General features: G+C 42.9%; 1 protein-coding gene across 1 annotated transcript in view; it reads right to left on the bottom strand.

Annotated features, from left to right (window-relative positions):
* PRKCE (protein kinase C epsilon) overlaps positions 1 to 13,251 on the bottom strand; it is a 287,329-nt gene extending 274,078 nt beyond the window's left edge. The window contains exon 1 of the mRNA XM_058801080.1: positions 12,364 to 13,251. Coding sequence (XP_058657063.1) covers positions 12,364 to 12,711 — 348 coding nt within the window. The 5' untranslated portion in view covers positions 12,712 to 13,251. The remainder of the gene's footprint in view (positions 1 to 12,363) is intronic.
* Positions 13,252 to 18,198: the final 4,947 nt, after the last annotated feature.

Below are 18,198 nucleotides of genomic sequence, written 5' to 3'. Positions count from 1 at the left end.
GTATAGGTCTTTATTTTGCTACACATTTTCCATGGCTTTTGCAAGCCACATCCAGCTTGATACACAGGTTGTTGCACTCCAAAAGTGCGACTGTTTTTCTTATTTTACATCGTAAACTCCTGAAGGAAGAAACTGTGAACTTTCTGTTTCTGCACAACCTCATGTTATCAAAGGGAAACCAATAACTCCTACACTCAAAACTGCCACACTGCCAGCATGTACACATCCACGCTCTGACAAGCTCTCAGCACTTCACTCCTGTCTCACTGGGATAGCACCAGCATTAAGCACATTTTCATAGCTGCATAAAACGTCTCCAAGACTTCACATTTTTTGCATCGCAAAGTTCATTAACCGTGCATAAATCTCACAATGGAGGGGTTCTGCAGAGCAGCATACTGCTGCTGGGAAGCAGATTTTGCTTGCGAGTCTACAAAGAGGGTGCAGAGCTGATTCACAGTTGCTGGAAGAGCTGCAAACTTTTTGGCAATTCTACAAAACATTTGGTCTGTAATTTGTCTTACTGATCACTGCCACAATTATGTCCAGGTCCCACAGAGGAGAAGCCCATATAGTACAGCAAGGAGACTGCTGCGGGGAGAAAAGGCTTCACCAGAGGTGCCCCCACTTCTCACTCTGCCTCCCTTCCTTTTCAGTCAAATGCTCTTTTTTAACCTCAGTGTTCCAGGAACAGCCTGAAAGACAAAATTACATTCTCACACTTCACATTTGATTTTAAACCTGATTTTTAAAAAGTATAAACTTTAGAATACACTAAGAGTTTTGAAAGCTTTATGGTATTAATAACACTGTTACAGCAAAACAGTTCTTTGCTGGAGAGCCCACACATTTTAAACCAAATGTAACATGTTTGTTGCAGGTTTGTTACATGATTGTCATTTTGGTGTCCGGAGTACATTCAAACAAGGCTAGAGATCAGTTTCATTTAATTTGTTCAAATATCCAGTGATTTACTGGAGATTTTTTTAATGGAGTGTCAGCCAAAACAAAAATAAAAATGTGAAGGTTTTGGGGTTTTTTTTTTAGTTTAAAAACACCCTGAACAAAACCACTTCCAAAACAACACATATTACCAAACTGAAGAGAAGGCTTGATGGTCAGAACTGACACTTCTGACCAAACACGTTTACAAGCAGTTCACAATGTACTCACATACGCATTTGCACACAGTTTAGAAGCTGTGTTGACTGGGCTTTTTACTCAGAGGGTGGTTGGGCATTGGAACAGGCTCCCAGAGTGGTCACAGCACCAAGGCTCTGGGGCACATGGTGATTCTTGGGTGACCTGTGCAGGGCCAGGAGCTGAACTCAGTTATCCTGCTGGGTCCCTTCCAACTCAGCAGATTCTGTGATTCTATGACAACAGATACAGCCACTCAGGAAAAGACAGCTAGATAACACTTTCAAAAGGCTGCTGAATCGGGAGCCTAAATTCTTCACATTAATTTCCACATTGCTGAAAAATTTGCAGCAGATCTCAATTTGAAGAAATACATAAAGTTCAATATTGAACACAGAAGGAATTCAATTGAGGGTGATGTAACTAGCTGGGAGCACAGAGGAATCAGTATGTATGCAACTAAATGATACACATACTCTCAATAGTTTCAGCAACAGAAAACACCACTCAAAGAGCTACCCATTAAAATCAATATAGGAACATCAGCTTTGAATCTGTGTGCAAGACAACTTATCTCTGTCTGTCCTCCAGTCATTAATGCACAGCACTCACTACAAACTTCCAATTTTTGCATGTTTGTTCAAGGCGTATTGATTTTGCTTACTCACACATCTACTTATCAACAAAACCAACACAACAAAGTTTCTGGGGTTTTTGCACTGTTCTGGACTGTGATGAACATAGGTCAATTGCTCCTCAACTATTTTTACTACCATACTACTATAGTAAAGTGAATACCCTTCAAAAAAGAATCATGACCCCACATTTCTGCTAAATGATATATCAGATGGTAACATTCTACCCAAGGCCTCTTGCAACTAATGGGCAAAGCAGAGAGGAATGAGCATGGACTGGCAAGAAAAGAGCACCTAAAGAGATTACAGGAGCTTGTCTAGGTTGTAGTGTCTGAGCTGCTCCTCAGAATTGTTCAAAGTCAGTTTAGCTGAACTTGAATTTTAAAACCTTTCACCCAGCCTTATAAAAATGTATATGCAAAGTTACCTCCAAATACAACTACTAAACTATTATTGTTTTTAAAGTTATATGTAGATATAGATATATAACTTATAATATAGTGATATAATGTATCTATAGATCTACCAATATAAAAATACACATGCAAACACACACACACACACACACACATATATATATATATATAAAGTATTGTCAGAAAGAAGCTCAAGGTTCTGCTTTTTAGGTGAAAAGCCCAGACACTCGCTTCTGATTCAATGGATAACACTTCTAAAAAATAGGCATGAGGTGTTAATAAAATTCTTCTTTGTTCTTTCTTCCTTTCAGAGGCTTGGCATGGCTCTGAGAAATTGCTAGCAGGAAGAGTAAAAGGGTGAGATAAAACTTTACATAGCTTATTTCAGCCCAGTGACATTAGTACATACTATTACCCCTATATAACATATCCAAATTTCATTATTGTACTCTTAGCGGTCTAACCCACCTATCACTACAGAAAAAAGCTCTAATGTAATAATACTATACCAGCTTTCATTGAATTGTACAGAAAAATCCTGTACTTCCCTCAAACTGGGCAGTAGAAACATTCTTGAAGCTATATGGGACACAAAGAAACAATTACAAGTTTGGGAATCATGGACTAGATCATGTGGGCTGTCCATCTAAGCACATCAACTTCTTGAAGAGAAAACCACATTTTGCAAAGCATCAGGAACTCCAAATATCCCTAGCAAAATTTCCACTATTGCCTCTCCCCTTGATATTTGGAGTTAGGGACACCAAGCAAAGCTGAGCCGATAGGCTGCTTCTCAACTATCACTACAGCCTTTCACACTGGTAAATGTTCTCCTAATATTTCTCTTGGCTTCCCCAGTATGCCTTCTCAACTTGTGCTTGGACTGGAATTTTTTGAAGACAAAAACCACCATTTCACATTAAATTAAAAAAAAAAAATTACCAAACACTCGTAGGTATTTTCTGTGATTAGGAGTCCCTGAAAATCCAGTCAGTACCAACTAAAAATTTTTAATAGCGTTCCCACTGCTTGGGAGATTCCAGTTTTCAGGGACAGATCATGTTCCTACAGCATCCCACTGACTCTGCTAAAACCTGAGCATTTTTGCCTGAAGTTCAAACCCACATATTACATTTATTCCTATATACTACATTTATTGCTGCTTCAGTAGTATAACTAACTGGAAGCTCAGTGCATCTCTCCTTTCTGACTCAAACAGCCACTCCAACAGCCATGAGTATGATCAGTCCCTGCTGCTTGCTGAGCAGCACAGCGGGGCCGTGCTCTGGATGACAGCGGCTGGGCAAATGCCACAGAGCCTCAGACACTGGGATCCCTCTGAGTCCTACTGACACAAGGATCTTACTGGTCCACCAGAGTGATAAGAAAGGGGAAGGAGTTGGACAGCTGGGAATGATGGCAGTATGGATATAAGGGAAGTAATGACATGGAAAATGAAGGAAAAGTTACGGCAGCTGGGACTTGAGGGCAAGGTGATAGTGGTGGATTAGGGAGAAAAGTGGGCCAAGAGGTCAAAGGTTCAAGAGGAGCCAAGCCACAATGGGGTCACAAGGAAGGAAAAGACAATGAAACTCAGAGGGAAAGAAAAGCAAAAAGATTCCTCAGTAACTCCAAAAGGAACCATGTGAGAGGGAAAACATAGTGCATGCAGCATGAATGACTTTAGGCCTTTCCTTTTGCAATACATTCTCAGACATCACTTTCTAAGGCCACGGATCAATCTCACCTTGAAATAAAGGGAAGTTGACAGATGCCAGAAAGACTTACGCAATGAGTAAATATGGTCCCAGCAAGAAAACTGTACTTGGAATAGATCTCTATAGAGATCTATAGCAGGGCATTTCATTCACGTAGCCTGCTAGCACTGCCAACATCAAACCCTTATGCACTATTCTTGACAATCTTAAAGCCAGAACAGATAAAGAAAGACAGAGAATTGGCAGCATAATGACAGAACAGCTGATAAAGAGGAAACTGAAAGAAAACAGGGAAGGGCACTACTGTCTTGCTGGCTTTTAACCTGTGAAACAAAGCAAAGCAACTCCAGCAATTTCCTCATCACCTATGCAGAGGATGCATCGGTCTTCCTTCATCTTTCTACCACTGTTATATCTGCAGCATTGCTACCACATCACTCTCTAAATATACTGACAAATATTAACATTGTCAAAGCCGTGTATCTTTTAATGACATAAAAAAGGCCAATGTACTGAAAAATGGAAAGTTCTAAATGCATAAGAAATCCAGGTCCCCCATAATAAGAGGCCTGTAACTTATTTATACTCTCAAGTACTGAAAGATACTAAGCCGGAAACATTAAGTAGTACATTTCCCTAGTCTTCATGTAAGATACAGAGATACCAAGGGGGCTTGCTGTTCAAACAATGCAGACATGAAATTTATTTGGTAATATCTAGCCATTATTCATGTTTTTTTGTTCCTGCCTGTGATGAAATTGCCCAGCAGGACACCAGAAACAAGCAAAATGATTCTATTGTCTGGAACAATCAAATCAGCTCAAGTTAGCCAATATAAGGCAGAAATGGCTGCCTGCAAGCCTCTGATGGAATCAAACTTTGCTTTTTTTAATTTTAAAAGCTATGGGCTGACATTATTTCTGTTCCTCAACAATTCAAGCCCTAAAGAATTCAGAGGGGAAAAGACCTCTTAGAACTGTGTAGCATTTCTCTAACACTGCTTCCAATAAAACAAACATTAAAACTCCTGTTACATTTAATGCGAACATGCCAATATCTCTGGGTTTCTTATCTGTGCTATTCAGAAATACGTGAAATCCTGGCTTCTGTAACTTCTGTTAAATTACAGCAATTATACTTCAATATCATTGACATTTTTAACTCTTGGAGGAATGCAAGTGAGAGGACACTAAGAAATCAACTTTACTAGCAATTCAAGCTACTGGCTGAATAATGATCAGAGTAGATAAGAATTCTGCAGATGTTCTTGCACCATATTCATTTGCATTTTCTTTACTAAAATGTAGTGCAAAGTACATAACTGCCATGAAAGTTACCCAATCTCTAGAATGGCTTATTAGCTTTACAGTTGCAGTTTCATATTAATATTACTGAATATACTTTTTACATTGTCTAGTGATTGCCTGCCAAACAGGAAAGTACTCACAAACACAAGATTAAAACTTTTTGTCACCCTTCTGTAGTTACCACTTTCCCCCTAAATGGCTGAAACCCCTGTAACTTCTACAATTTGCATGACTCAAAATACCCCATTCTTCAGGCCTTGCTCTGGACAGCTTAGCAAAAAGGTTTGTTTGATCCTCCCCAGCCCAAACTGTCAGTTTTACAAGCTGTCTATGGACTTCTGATCTTATTCCATATCCAAATACTTCCAGCCTTACCTTTCCATGTGGATGGAGGAAAAGTCTCTTCTCAGTCCTCTCTTACCACAAATATCCCGTTACTTGCATGCTCTATTGTTCCCAAGCCCTCTCTTACCATGAACTGCAGATGTCTTTCTCTTACAAGATAATAGTTGGGGTGGGGAAAAGGAGATTAACATAGTACTGGGTAAAGTATAATTCAACCAGCCAATTCCAAGCCAAAAAGCTCCTGTCTTCAATGTTTTAAAACTGTATTCACAGTCTCCCTTCAAAACCCAAAAACCACCAAAAAGTTCATTTAAATGAAAGTTATTTACAGAGTGAAAACAAATCACATTTAGTTTTCAAGTTCTACAATTCCAACTTAAATCAAATCCTCATTTTGGCAATATTTAAAGAATTCTGGACATGGAGGACAGAAATTCAGTTTGATGCTAGAGAGCAGAAATCAGACTTACATATGCAAGATTTGCAGAAGAAGAATAAATCAGTAGGAAAAAAAAAACCAAAAGCCAAGTAAAGGATGTTGTTAACTGTTATTTATTCTTGGTTTTCCTTTGGAGCACAGGACCCTATTGAGGGAATAATTTAAACTGGCCTGGATGATGTCCAGTGAACCCAGCGGGATCAGCAGTTTACTCAGACCCATGAAATTCTGCACAGTATCTATGGAATGACCTAAGCTGGAATAATGACATGCACTGTCTTAAAACTGGTACAAGAAGGACATGCAGGAACTGTTTTCACTCCACTTGGACATTTCGTAAAAGTCTAGATTTGAACTAGTACCTATGAACCGGACTTTGCTACTGTAACTCTTTTCTAACAAATACTTTCTACAGAGTTCAGTAGAGTTATTTTCACTATGTGGAACTTTGTATCAGTATTTGGTATTAGCAACAATAAGATGAGATTCTGATCCGAGGTGGGATCAACTCCTGTCCTACAGATATGATAATTCAGTGTTAAGTGAAATGCATGCTCCACTACACACTTTTTATGCCCTGAGCAATATTTTTTTCACATCTGAAGTAAGACTTCAAAAGCAATATACTCAGCAAAGCAGGCCAAAAACCCCCAAAGTGGGTCAGTGACCACCATACGGCCTCCAACCAGCCGATTTGCCTACGCCAGCTCAGCCCTGTCCCCCAGACGTGCAGCTTTCTGCTGCTGCCAAAAGGGCAGCCGGAGTACGCGCTGCGGCAGCAACCACTCATTACCCTCCTCCAGGTTTCTCCCCATGCCTCATCTCTTCCTTTCCCCACTTTGCCCTTTCTCTCTCCCTGCAGTAACAACAGCAGAGGCAGCATTTTCCCCCTCTGTTGCTTCTCAGCAGACTGGGAAGCACTGCAGGTAAGCAGGAGCTGGTAGAGAGAACATTTCTAGCAGGGAGTAGGAGTAGATTTATGCAGCTGTAGAAAGGGATTGATACAAGACAGTGGGTGAGCTGTGTGTGACTGTACCACATCCCCAGCAGAGAGGGAAAAGAGAAGGAACAGGAGGGAGACAGACTGTGGGAGAAGGCAAAGGAAGACCCTTATAGGTACAAAGTTCTCTCCAAAATCTCTCAGCTCCTCTTGACAATCACTTACCCTCAGAATGAGAGAGTCCCTTCGAAACCCTGCTGAGCCCCGTAGCTCTCAGCCTTGTGCCACAAGCCTGACAGATCTTGCTCCATAACCTCCTTGTCATGCAGAAACCTCTCAAACAGGATCCCAGCAATTTCCCTTTCATCTCAACAAATATGATTCCGATAACAGCTTTTCAGCAGCCCATGAACCACAGTTTAGCTGAGGTCTGAAGTTTTTGCAAGTGAAATCCTGGGCCTTTCAACACCACCAACACTAATAAATTCAGTCAGCAGATGAAAATAAAAATGAAAATATGCTACAGTCACTTTCTGCCAGCCCAGTGCCAGCCCTCAGCAGTGCACGGCACAAGCAGAGGTGAACGCACAGTGTGACCTGCACTACAACGATGACAATTCCATTCTCTGTCTGCCAGCTACACCAGATCACCTGCTGGCAGAAAGGAGTTCCCATTCCAACAACAGAAATGGCATTAAAGAAGGGGAAAAAAAAAAAAAAAGCACCTAAGTAGTCTTTCTATTTCATTCAGATTAGAGGCACTGGAAAGAGACAGTTCTACTTCTCACATTCATGGACAGCTCACAGGACCAAGGACACTCAAGAGCTTTAATTCCTTCCCTGCTGCTGCCTTTCGGGTGACATTCAGAGCTCAGATAACCTAGGTGTTTAACTGTATAGACTGCAACTTCTTCCCCATGCCATTTCCTATAACTCATCATCCACTTGCTACTGAGATATTAGATTAATTCATAATAAACTTGCTTTATACAATGGTGGCACAGTTGCACAACTAACTTCACATTGGCAAAACAGAAATATGAAAGGATGCTTTTAAAAAAGTATAATGTTTTAAATTTAGATCTGAAGAAGCTGCACTGAAAGAAGAAAAATACTATGGAAGATATTTTAGCAAAGAAAATCTCACTACAATCCATGTTTTATTTTTTTTCCTGACAGCATAAGGGATTTCTTTTAAGACAGCAGAAAATCAAATCTCTTTCATTAACCTAAATATAGCTGTAAATTATTTTCAGTGGAAATAGAGGCTTTTCTTGTTAAATGTTCTGATGTTCTCAATGATTTAGTGAGTTCTGCTACTCAGCCAGCAAAAGGATTTCTTAGGACAGCTCAATAGGTTTTCTCACGTACTGCCAGGCTAATGGCTAAGACCCTTAGATGGAGTCTTTGGCATAGGTCCAATCATGCTGATTTCATCCGTCATCAACTCTGGAAAGTGGACTTGAACTCAGAAGCCATACTACCAATCATCCACACACATAAACATTGATCATGATAATTTGCAGTAGTAGAACCACAGAGCTAAATATCAATGGAATTTTCCTTCCTAATCTCAATTCCACTGATTAAAATGTAGCTGCAATGCCAACTCAAGTGAATCATTTACATATGCCACATGTAAGAAAGCTAGATAAAAACATATTTTATTATTACCTGAATTACCTGACTCAAAAAAATATAGCCAGAGCTGTCAAGTTGCTAGTTTGTTTTTCAGTCAGAACTTGCAAGTTGTTTATTGTTCTGTATTTTTTGTTTTGCAAAGACTAAGTTCACCAGCATCCTCTTGAATACTCGGTGCCATTCTGTATGACATTTTCTGTGCTTACAAAAAGCCTGAAATGTCATCAATCCAAAGCTCTCTTTAAAACTGCAGTGTAACCATGACTAAAAAAATCTGCAAAACTGACACTTTTACTGTGCTATGTCTGTACTGATCCACTACTGGAAAAGCTGCCATCTTTTTAATTGTCACTAGACTTATTGTAGAAACCTAAACAAGTGTTTTCTATTGATCTTACCAAAACCCCACAAAACTGTATTTTGTTTAAAAGCTTTCATCCAACAAACTCTGAATTACTGTTTCACGTCACAACTTTGAATAATTAATATATATATATAAATATATATATATATATATATATATATATATATATATTCAGGCAGTATATGTATTATAAGGTTAAATGCAACTGCTGAACACTCTGTAGATGAAAGGAACTAGGATTTTGCATATCTATCTGACTTGTATTAGTACAGTAGACATTATCATGATTTCAAGCTTTGTACTTGTTTATCATTAGTGTTTCCACTGTAACCATGGCATCCGTATGCAGCACAGGCCTAAGAGTGAGGAAAAATATCCTGTATTTTCCTAAAAAATTCATCTGAGAAAAAATACAAGGATTTGAATAATGGCAAAAGTCAATCAAATTTGGTGAGCTGGCTAAAATGTGAAACAGTTTCCTCTTAGGGGGAAAATCCCCAAAACCTTTTTTTTTGTGAATCTTTTTTTCATTTTGGACTTCTGACAAGAACCTAGAAACCTAGAAACATTACCTTGACCCTAGTGCAGATATTATAAAACAAATTCTGAAATTTCCTTAAAAAAACCCCATGCAGTACTATATGAGATCAAAAGCATTAAAGCTTAATATGTTTACAAGACCTTTACAAGACATTTTCTCAACCCTCTTTTAAGAGTGACTGTCCAGTCCTGCAATAATTGTTGCATCATGCTGAAGGTAAGGAGGGGCAGCAGTGTAATTGCTCCAATCACACTCAGCAAGTACTTGGTACCCAGCTCCAACTTTCAGGACTGCTTAAAGGGAAACCCTCAGAATGGCATAGAAAGACTTGATGGTCTTCAAGTGTGTTTCAAGTGGGTAGGCTGCATTTATTTGATATTTCAGGCAGTAAAGAAGAATAGGTTACTGTGATTGCTGGTTTTAATTTTCTTGTTACAGAGTTCAGAAAGAGTACTACAAAAATATCTGCCTTAAATGCCAAGAGTGAAATGAAGGAACTAGTCCTCTTACTAAACAGAAAAAACTGACTGTACCATACCAGCAGTCTTAGCCTAATGTTGGTTTAGGCCATGCACATTTTCCTTGTAGTGTGAAACTCATTCACTTTGCAGACAACTTCTTTTTCAGGTTTTAATACAGACTCCAGACACTGATGAAGATACCAATAAATCTATTTACTTCAGTATGGACACTATAGAGATGTCCTGGCCACAGGTCTTCTTGTAACTCAATGAAAAACTACCCAAAACCAGTGTGACTTTGTAAGAGCCAGTTCTTTGAAGTCCCTATGTATAAATCCACTAATCACACTCAGTATTAGAATTACAGTGACACACTCAGTAAAAAGGAAGATTTTGGAAAGGGTAAAGCACAATCCTGTAAACACTTAACTCTACCCCCACTTCTAACTGTGATACAGGGGGAGGTGTGTGCTTTGTCTTTGTGGTACATGAACACAACCCTAATGGTAAGGATTTACAGTACAAAACAAGGTAAGTGATGTTTCAGAAGCTGCATTATATTGAGCTGACCAGTTATGAGCCACTGCCATGTCCTCAATTCTGTCACACAACAGGCAACAAGCGTAGTCACTCCCTCGTCTCCTCCCACCCACTGAATGCTGGACAGCAATGAATCCTGATGCAATAAAAGCCAGCATTTATCTGATTCAGCTATCTAGTTCCTCACAGATCCTGTTTACAATGGACCTCAACCTGTTAAATTCCACTATTTATCTAGGGAATCTGTTCAGACATTTGAGTTCACCTTAAATATCAGAGCCAGGATGCACCCTAGTCCCACCAAAATTCAAACTTGGCATCTGGAATCTGCAAGGTTCTTCCAGATTTGGTGACAAACTCACAACATGTACCATGCACAAAAAGAACATACAAAATTATTATTCTTTCACTAAAAATCTGTGCATATATCCTCATCTCACTCAAAGATGAAAGTCTCAAAGATGAAACCTCGCTTGATTTCAAGAGTCCCAACTTGATTATCATTCAATACAGGTAAAAGACATCTGCAATACTGCTGCATTTGTCTTTTCCTGTTATAGCTATTTTTTCTCCTTCTATCACCACTTTTACCATTTGAGCTTACTAATGTGTAGATTTATAGAGCACCAGAATAATCTAGAACCCGATTATCACAATGCAACACATAGGCAGCAAAAATGAAAAATATTTTAAAGTTGTAAAGATAAAAGTTTTAACAGCAAAGTTTATCAGCTCCTAATCAGCATAGAGTCTAATTCTTTCATGCCCTTTCATCATTTCCCCATCTCTATTTAACTGCATTAAACAAAGAAGCCCCAAAGAATACATAAAACTCAGACCTATTAACCCTAGCTATTTTTTTTTTTTGGTCCTGGGTTCTTTGTGTGTTTGCCAAAAAACTACTAGCCAGTATCCTTGACCATGAAAAATAAGTACATAGAAACATCAGCATATTTCATATGGCTGGTTGAGCAGGGCACACTGAAAATGAGATGATAGCTACTGTTGTTTTATCATACATCTCGTTTAAAGGATATCCACCATTTAACAGTTTAACTGCAGAAATGTGAAATGTGCATATTCATGTTTCCTGTTTCTTCATTGTTTGATTAGTTTCTCCCTGTTAAATCACACTACCTGAGGATGTCAGAGCAAGGATTTTCCAGCTTTTTTGTACTCCCACTGAGGCACATTAGCCTCTGGGTCTTAAAGACGCTGTGAGAGCTGCTAAGACACATTGTGTGTACAGACATGAGAATTTCTCTAGTTGGGGCCATATTCCACTAGGACCCTTTCATCAGTCTTGAGCATTTGAAGAAGCATTGCGTTAGATCTTCGCAGAGAGGTGTCGATCATCTGAAGGAAGGAAGGAGGAGCATCAGTATTGATGCAGTGAGCTCTCAAGTGACAGGAACACCCTGAGGTGTCTCACATCAGAAGTCAGGTCTGGATTTTTAAGGTTCATCATTGCCAGGCTAACCAAGAGTATTCATCCTGAAATGATGAAACTCATCTAAGCGCTGGATCTGTGGTTTGCGGTAATGTTTGGTATGGATGCATTCGGTTCAGGTTCTTCAGACTCAGTAAGACAACTAGATTTGTATTTATGTCACATAATTTCAGAAACTTGCGAGGTAACTACACACCTCGTACTTATATTCAGCATATTTTTCTTTCCTGCCTCGCCTGTAGATAACATGCATTAGTTATATAGTAACCATGACTATCTCAGTAAAACAAAGTGTGGAAATAATGCAAAGCCTTCAGAGGCATTACCTGCCCTTGGTAACCTAGCTCTGCAAGACAGATGTTGCATCCAGAGCCATGCCACTGAAAATCACATGTACATGTATGTATCTACAGCGTGAACACTTACCCAGTCCTCGAAGTGACGGCTCCCGTTCTGCAGCAAGTCCTCAAACTGTATAGTGCAGTTAGCTACAAAATCGTCGTACCCGATGGGGGCATCATGGAAAACAGCCATCTCTATCTTCCTGCCATTACAAACGTCGGTGACAAATTCATCGTTCCAAGCAGGACTGTTGGTCTTTTGCTTGGTCGAGGTCTGCCCGATCCTGGAGTCATCCACATTGAGGGCGATATAAGGGTCCAGCAAAAAGGTCTGTGGCCTGGGACCCACTGCATGCCTCAGAGACCACGCCGTGGGTTTCAGATTCACCGCCTCGCAGATCTTGATTTTCAGCAAGCCATTGAAAACCACCATGGCTGGATAGCTGCACTTTTCCCGGGATCAAACACTCGCTCAACGCACTCGCACCGAGAGGGAGGGAGGGAGGTCTCGCCAATAAATAGGAGGGCAGGTCTGGGAGGTGGGGGAGCAGGGTACGGTGCGGGTCTCTTCGCCTGGCTGCTGCTGTTACCTTTGATTATTTAGCCTTTGCTCTTGCGACACCCAGTGAATACATTTATTTTCTTGCCCGTGTTTCTAACGGAAAACAAGGGAGGGGGGCCGCCAGGGAGGGGGAGGCGGCCGCGGCTGCAGGAACCCCGAATGCTATCAAAACCCGAGCATAATCAATCCGGGGGTAAGCAAGAGCCTTCTCCCTTCACCCTGACCATAATCCTGGATCAGTCCTCGCAGAGGAAGCAGAGCCGCGATCCCGGGCTCCCGCACACGCCAGTCCTGCCCGTGCTCCGCACAACAATACACACACACGCATACACACACACACACACACACACACACACACGCACACACACGGCTCAGAAACACCGGCCGACCCACCAGCCCTGCCTACTGCACAGCCTCCGCTCAGCAAACATCCACCCGGGGACCTTCCATCCGCGCCGCCGCCCGCAGCCGCCCGTCCTGCGCCGCCGCCACCTCCTGCTCCGCCGCCGCCAAGGCCGAGGACCCAGCGGAGCGACCCCCGCGCATGGGGGGCGCCGGCAGCGGAGCGGAGCGGCCCGCGCGGGTCTCGGCGGGCTCCGGCTGGGCGGCCGCCGCCCTGGCGATGGGCAGAGCCGCCGCCGCCGCCTCCCGCCCGCCTCCCGCCCGCCGGCCGCCCCCCGCCCGCCTCCCGCCCGCCGCCTCCCTCGGCCGCCGCCGGCCGCCTCCCTCCGCGCAGCCCCCGCCCGCTGCCGGTGCCGCTCCGCCGCTCGCTCCAGCGCAGGAAATGCGCAAAAGACGTCAGTGTGTGTGTGTGTGTGTGTGTGTGTGGGGCGAGCGAGCGGCAGCGGCGGCAGCCCCGGCCGTGCGTGTGTTTCTGTGTGTGTGTTTGAGTGTAGAAAGTTTTGCCTGTTGGGGGAGCAGCGCGGCCGTCACCAGTCGGGAGCCGCAGCGGGGGTCGCGCTCCCCGGGCTGGGCTTGCCGCTCCTCCACACCCGCCGGGCGGCTTTCCGCCGGGGACACTGCCCGCCCCTGCCCCACGCCTCTCCTCCTCCTCCTCCTCACAGGATAAAGTGATGAACCAAACGTGGATAGAGCACCCCCGGACGCCTTCGTTCCCGACCGCCTTTATTAACGTGCTTGACCACCAAGGTCCTGCTCGGACCGGGACTACCACTCACACCGCGCCGGGCGCTTCTGGCGCCGCGGTGCCGGCGGACGCCCCTTCCCGCAGGGCTTCCCGCCCCTCGCCCTTCTCTCCGCGATCCCCGGGACGCCTCAGCCCGCGCCCGACGGGCAGCGAACTCCGCCGCCCCCGCCCTGCCCCGCCGCCTGACAGCGCCGAGCCCCGGCCCGCGTCCCCGCCGCCCCCGCCCACCGCGGCAGCGGCACAGACGGAGCTACGTCAGCGGGGGCCGGGCCGGGCCGGAGGAAGAGTTTCCCCGCGGTGTGCGAGCGCCGGGAAGTGCCGAGCGCCGCCAGGGGAAGCGGCCTCCCGGGGCCCGCCCCGCCCGGCACGGCTCGGGCCGGCTCGATGCCTGGGCTGGGGCAGTAGCGGTTTGTTGGCCGCCCGACGCCCCGCGGCCGTGGGGCACTGCCAGCCCCTTTGTCTCCGCGATCACCTGGCCCCTGCCTGCCCCACGTCGACCCGCGGCGCCTCCCCGCTGCCCCGGGCTGGCGCTGGGAGGGAGACCGCAGGCCGGCGGTCGCCACTGCCCTGCAACCGTACTGAAAAGGGAAAAAAAAACTACCCAAAACCTTCTGAAAGGGTGTGCGTATTGTGTTCTTGAACGTTATCTGCACGTCATGAAAGATTTAAGTAATTTTTCATCACCGTGGTATGAAATACCCTATCAAATACCCGTGAGGCTGCATGCAGCTTGACTTTCTCCTCCTCAGAACAATGGGATCTGGATGGTTTCCCATGGTGAAAATTATTGCTGCCTTAATTATTTTTAGCCACTGATTTTGCCTTTGTGTGTGTGTGTGCTTGTGTTGAGAAAGTCACCAGGAAATGGATGGACTTTGCCCTTTGATGGGATTTCAGTTCGCTGTAATATCACAAGAGAAAATTCATCAGTCCTGGCACTCGGGAGAGCAGCTGGGGTTCTTCGAAGAATCAGCCAAAATAGAAAGAACTGGATTGCCTAGATCCAGTTGAATAAGGACATAAAAGATGAGCATCCAGTCCTTGATCTGGACCTGATATTCCTGACTGGAGAGGAAAGAACAGATAATTGTGGATTTCTGCAGATAATGGCTCAGGAGGCAGGTGTTATATTTGGAGCTAGTGAAACAGCTCCAGTATGTGTGCTTCCAGAGGAGTTTCCAGATAGGAGATAGGGTACTAATGAAGCCAATGGGTCATGAGAGCATTCGCGTTAATGGAAGACAGACTTTCTGGTGCCTGTTGCCACTTAGTCTACCAGTCAAAATAGAAGTACAGTAAAATCTCAATGTTCATTATCATCTTGACAATCTCCAAGCAGAATTGTTTGATACAAAGCTGCGGTATGGAGCCAATTATGGGAAAGGTCTTCCTTTGCAATTCAGCCTTTCCTGGACTCACAGCAGCGCTGATACATCTATCGTGTTACTTTTGTAAAAGCTCATACTCACAGGCCCCACCAGAAGTACAAGAAGGACCTGCTCCTTTCCTCCCAGCCCCATTCACTACCTGATGCTTATAGTACTATATATTAAACTCAATGGTCTTATATTTAGCATGTGAGAAAGAACACTATAATTAAATCTTTTGTCTGGATATTTTTGTGGTCTTTCTCAATAAGGGCAATGTACATAGTATGCTCCATTTCCTTAGATACTTATTGAAAAACATGAAAGCCAAACTGATACACTGTTTAATTTTTTTCTGGTTATTTTTAGAGAACTACAACTGTATGTATTCTGTTTGCCCAAGGAAGGTAAACAGAGTCTCCATGGTGAGTTTAATGACCTAGCATCTCTCTGAGATTACACATGCATATTATGAAAGTCTGAATAAATACAGACATTATTAATACAGCATACAAAATAATAAATAGACCTTATATTTGGCTAATTACATATATAGTCTACTGCATACCTAGCTAGGCCCTGATCCCTAATTCGAGCCATCTGCACTTTTCCAGACATTGAAGCAAGCTAAAGTTTGGTTTCACAAATTATTTCTTCTAAGAATAAATGTCTGCCTGCATGAATAGGGATTTACAAGCTCGCTTAGGATCAGACAGCTCCAGCCTTACATTGCTTAGAAAAATACAAATATCTTGCACAGTTTTAATTTGATTTTAGATTTGGGTGGAGTTTTTTGTTTGTTTGTTTTAAATTATATTTCAGAAAAGCATGTTTATGTCAAGACTGAACTTTTATCACTAAGCAGTTCTTAACCAATGTACCCCGGAAAAGTATTCTTAAAATCCAGTAACTCAGGTACATGGAGCAACATGACAATGCTTCTTGGAAGTTCATCTAAATACTTGGCTCAGTAGTTGCAAAAAGTCTGAGTAATAGAAGCAAAGAACATTCCAAGTACCATTTTCCACTTGAAAATTTTTTAATATTTTCTCTAAATAAAAACATTGTAATATTTTTCTGCTTGCTTTCTGTGCATACGGAAGGATTTGGTTCTCAAGGAGATGAAAAGCAAAAGCTATTCTATTGTGCACAGGGAGGTCTGGGGAGGAAGATGCAGCACTTGCAGTATTTCCCCTGCAGAAGGGCAGTAAGAAGTATTCCAGATGCATTTCTGTTCTCTGTTACAAAGGCTGCAGCAGCACAGTAAACCATGGCCTGAAGTTTTATTACATTTTAGCTATTTTTCCCAGCTATGTTGTTTGGGATTTTTTAATACACAGAGGGTCAGGGTATCTAGACTCAGGACTGGTTAAGGTGATCTGTCTACTCTCCAGAAGTAACTTTTGCTGAAGAAGCCCCTTTGTCCAGCCCTCTGAGAGCAAACAGCCTTTGTGTCAGGGCTGCTCTCTCTTGTGTGTGCTGTTCAACTGGAAAAGACCCCCAAGAGATCTTAAAAACACAGGCTAATTGCATCAGCTCCTATTTTCATTCTTACTTTAGGAAAGAGCCTACATCAAACTGATAAGGGATAGCAGCAATGACAGTGCCAGCACGCTGTCGCCTGCAGACAGCGGCCTCCCAAGGCACGGTTTTAGTCCCGCAAATCCCTCTTAGGCTGCGCCTGCCCTGTGTCAGGTAGCGGCGGTGGCAGCGGCAAGGAGGGACGAGCAAGCGGTAGGAGCCTGTAATCTCTGACAGCCCCTGACCTTTCCCTGGCCTTGCATCCTCCACAGCTCTGTGGAGAAACAGCACTATCTGGTGGAGAGAAGATGTAAAGTCCTGCCAGGAGTCCCGTTAGGCTTAATTCTGTTCTTGCAGCCACAACTGAAACTGGGTTTGAGGTGTTGTTGCTCCAGATTGATAGTTTAACTGCATTTTCAAGAGGATTTCTTTTTTAATAGTCCCATTGGTCCTAAAAAACTGTTCAAACTGTGGAGAAAAGTCAGCAAATATTCAGGCTTTTCCAAGTTCAGCAATATGAAAGAAGGAGAGGAAATTTTGAGTTGTTTTATTCTTAAAAGGAGCATCATTTCTTAGAGTTATATTAACCAATAGACAAGGAATAAAACCAGGCTTGAATGCAGGAGAGATTTTTGGAAACACCTTTATGGAAACAATGAAATGAAAGCCAGACCCCTCATTATAGGCCCTGTGAAAATTGAGGAACTTTGAACCCACTCTGGACAAGAATATATTCCAAGAATAAGAAGATATTCAGCAGTATGAGTATATCCACTGAATTCCTTTGAACTTAATGGATATGCTTATGCAAGTGCAATAGTTGGGTGTTAGTGGAATCAGTCCCTTCCTGGCAAGAAATCAAAGATTGCTGTCAAATGCTGACTATCTTTGAAAGTCAAATTATTATTTAGTATCTCATTTTGGAGGCACAGTTATGAAAAAAGAATCCTCAAGAGCATTTTCACTCCTATCATGATGCAAATGATCTTTTGTGTATACCAATAGAGAATCCATGTTTTATAAAAATGAAGAAAAAGACCAGTCTCAGTGAGCTTGGTCCAGCCTCCTACTCCATTCCAAGATTTCCTTTGTGTCCAGCCAATTTCCTACTAATTTGTTCTTCACTCCCAAAGTATGTACCTGAGGAAGTTACTTAAGGCCCTCCCAATGCTCTCTGTGAAATGTCTCAGCATAAGGGATCTTGTCAATGTGTGATTAATTAGGTCTCCAACTCTCTCTCTAGTGTAATTATACTTTTGGTAGTCTTCCCAACCTCTATGAACAGAACATACTAAACACTAGCTGGGTGTGTTAGCTTTCACT

This window comes from Ammospiza caudacuta, chromosome 3 (genome assembly GCF_027887145.1).
Source record: "Ammospiza caudacuta isolate bAmmCau1 chromosome 3, bAmmCau1.pri, whole genome shotgun sequence".
NCBI lineage: Eukaryota > Metazoa > Chordata > Aves > Passeriformes > Passerellidae > Ammospiza > Ammospiza caudacuta.
The sequence above is the reverse complement of the archived record's forward strand: the minus strand, read 5'-3'. Positions and strand labels throughout refer to the sequence as shown.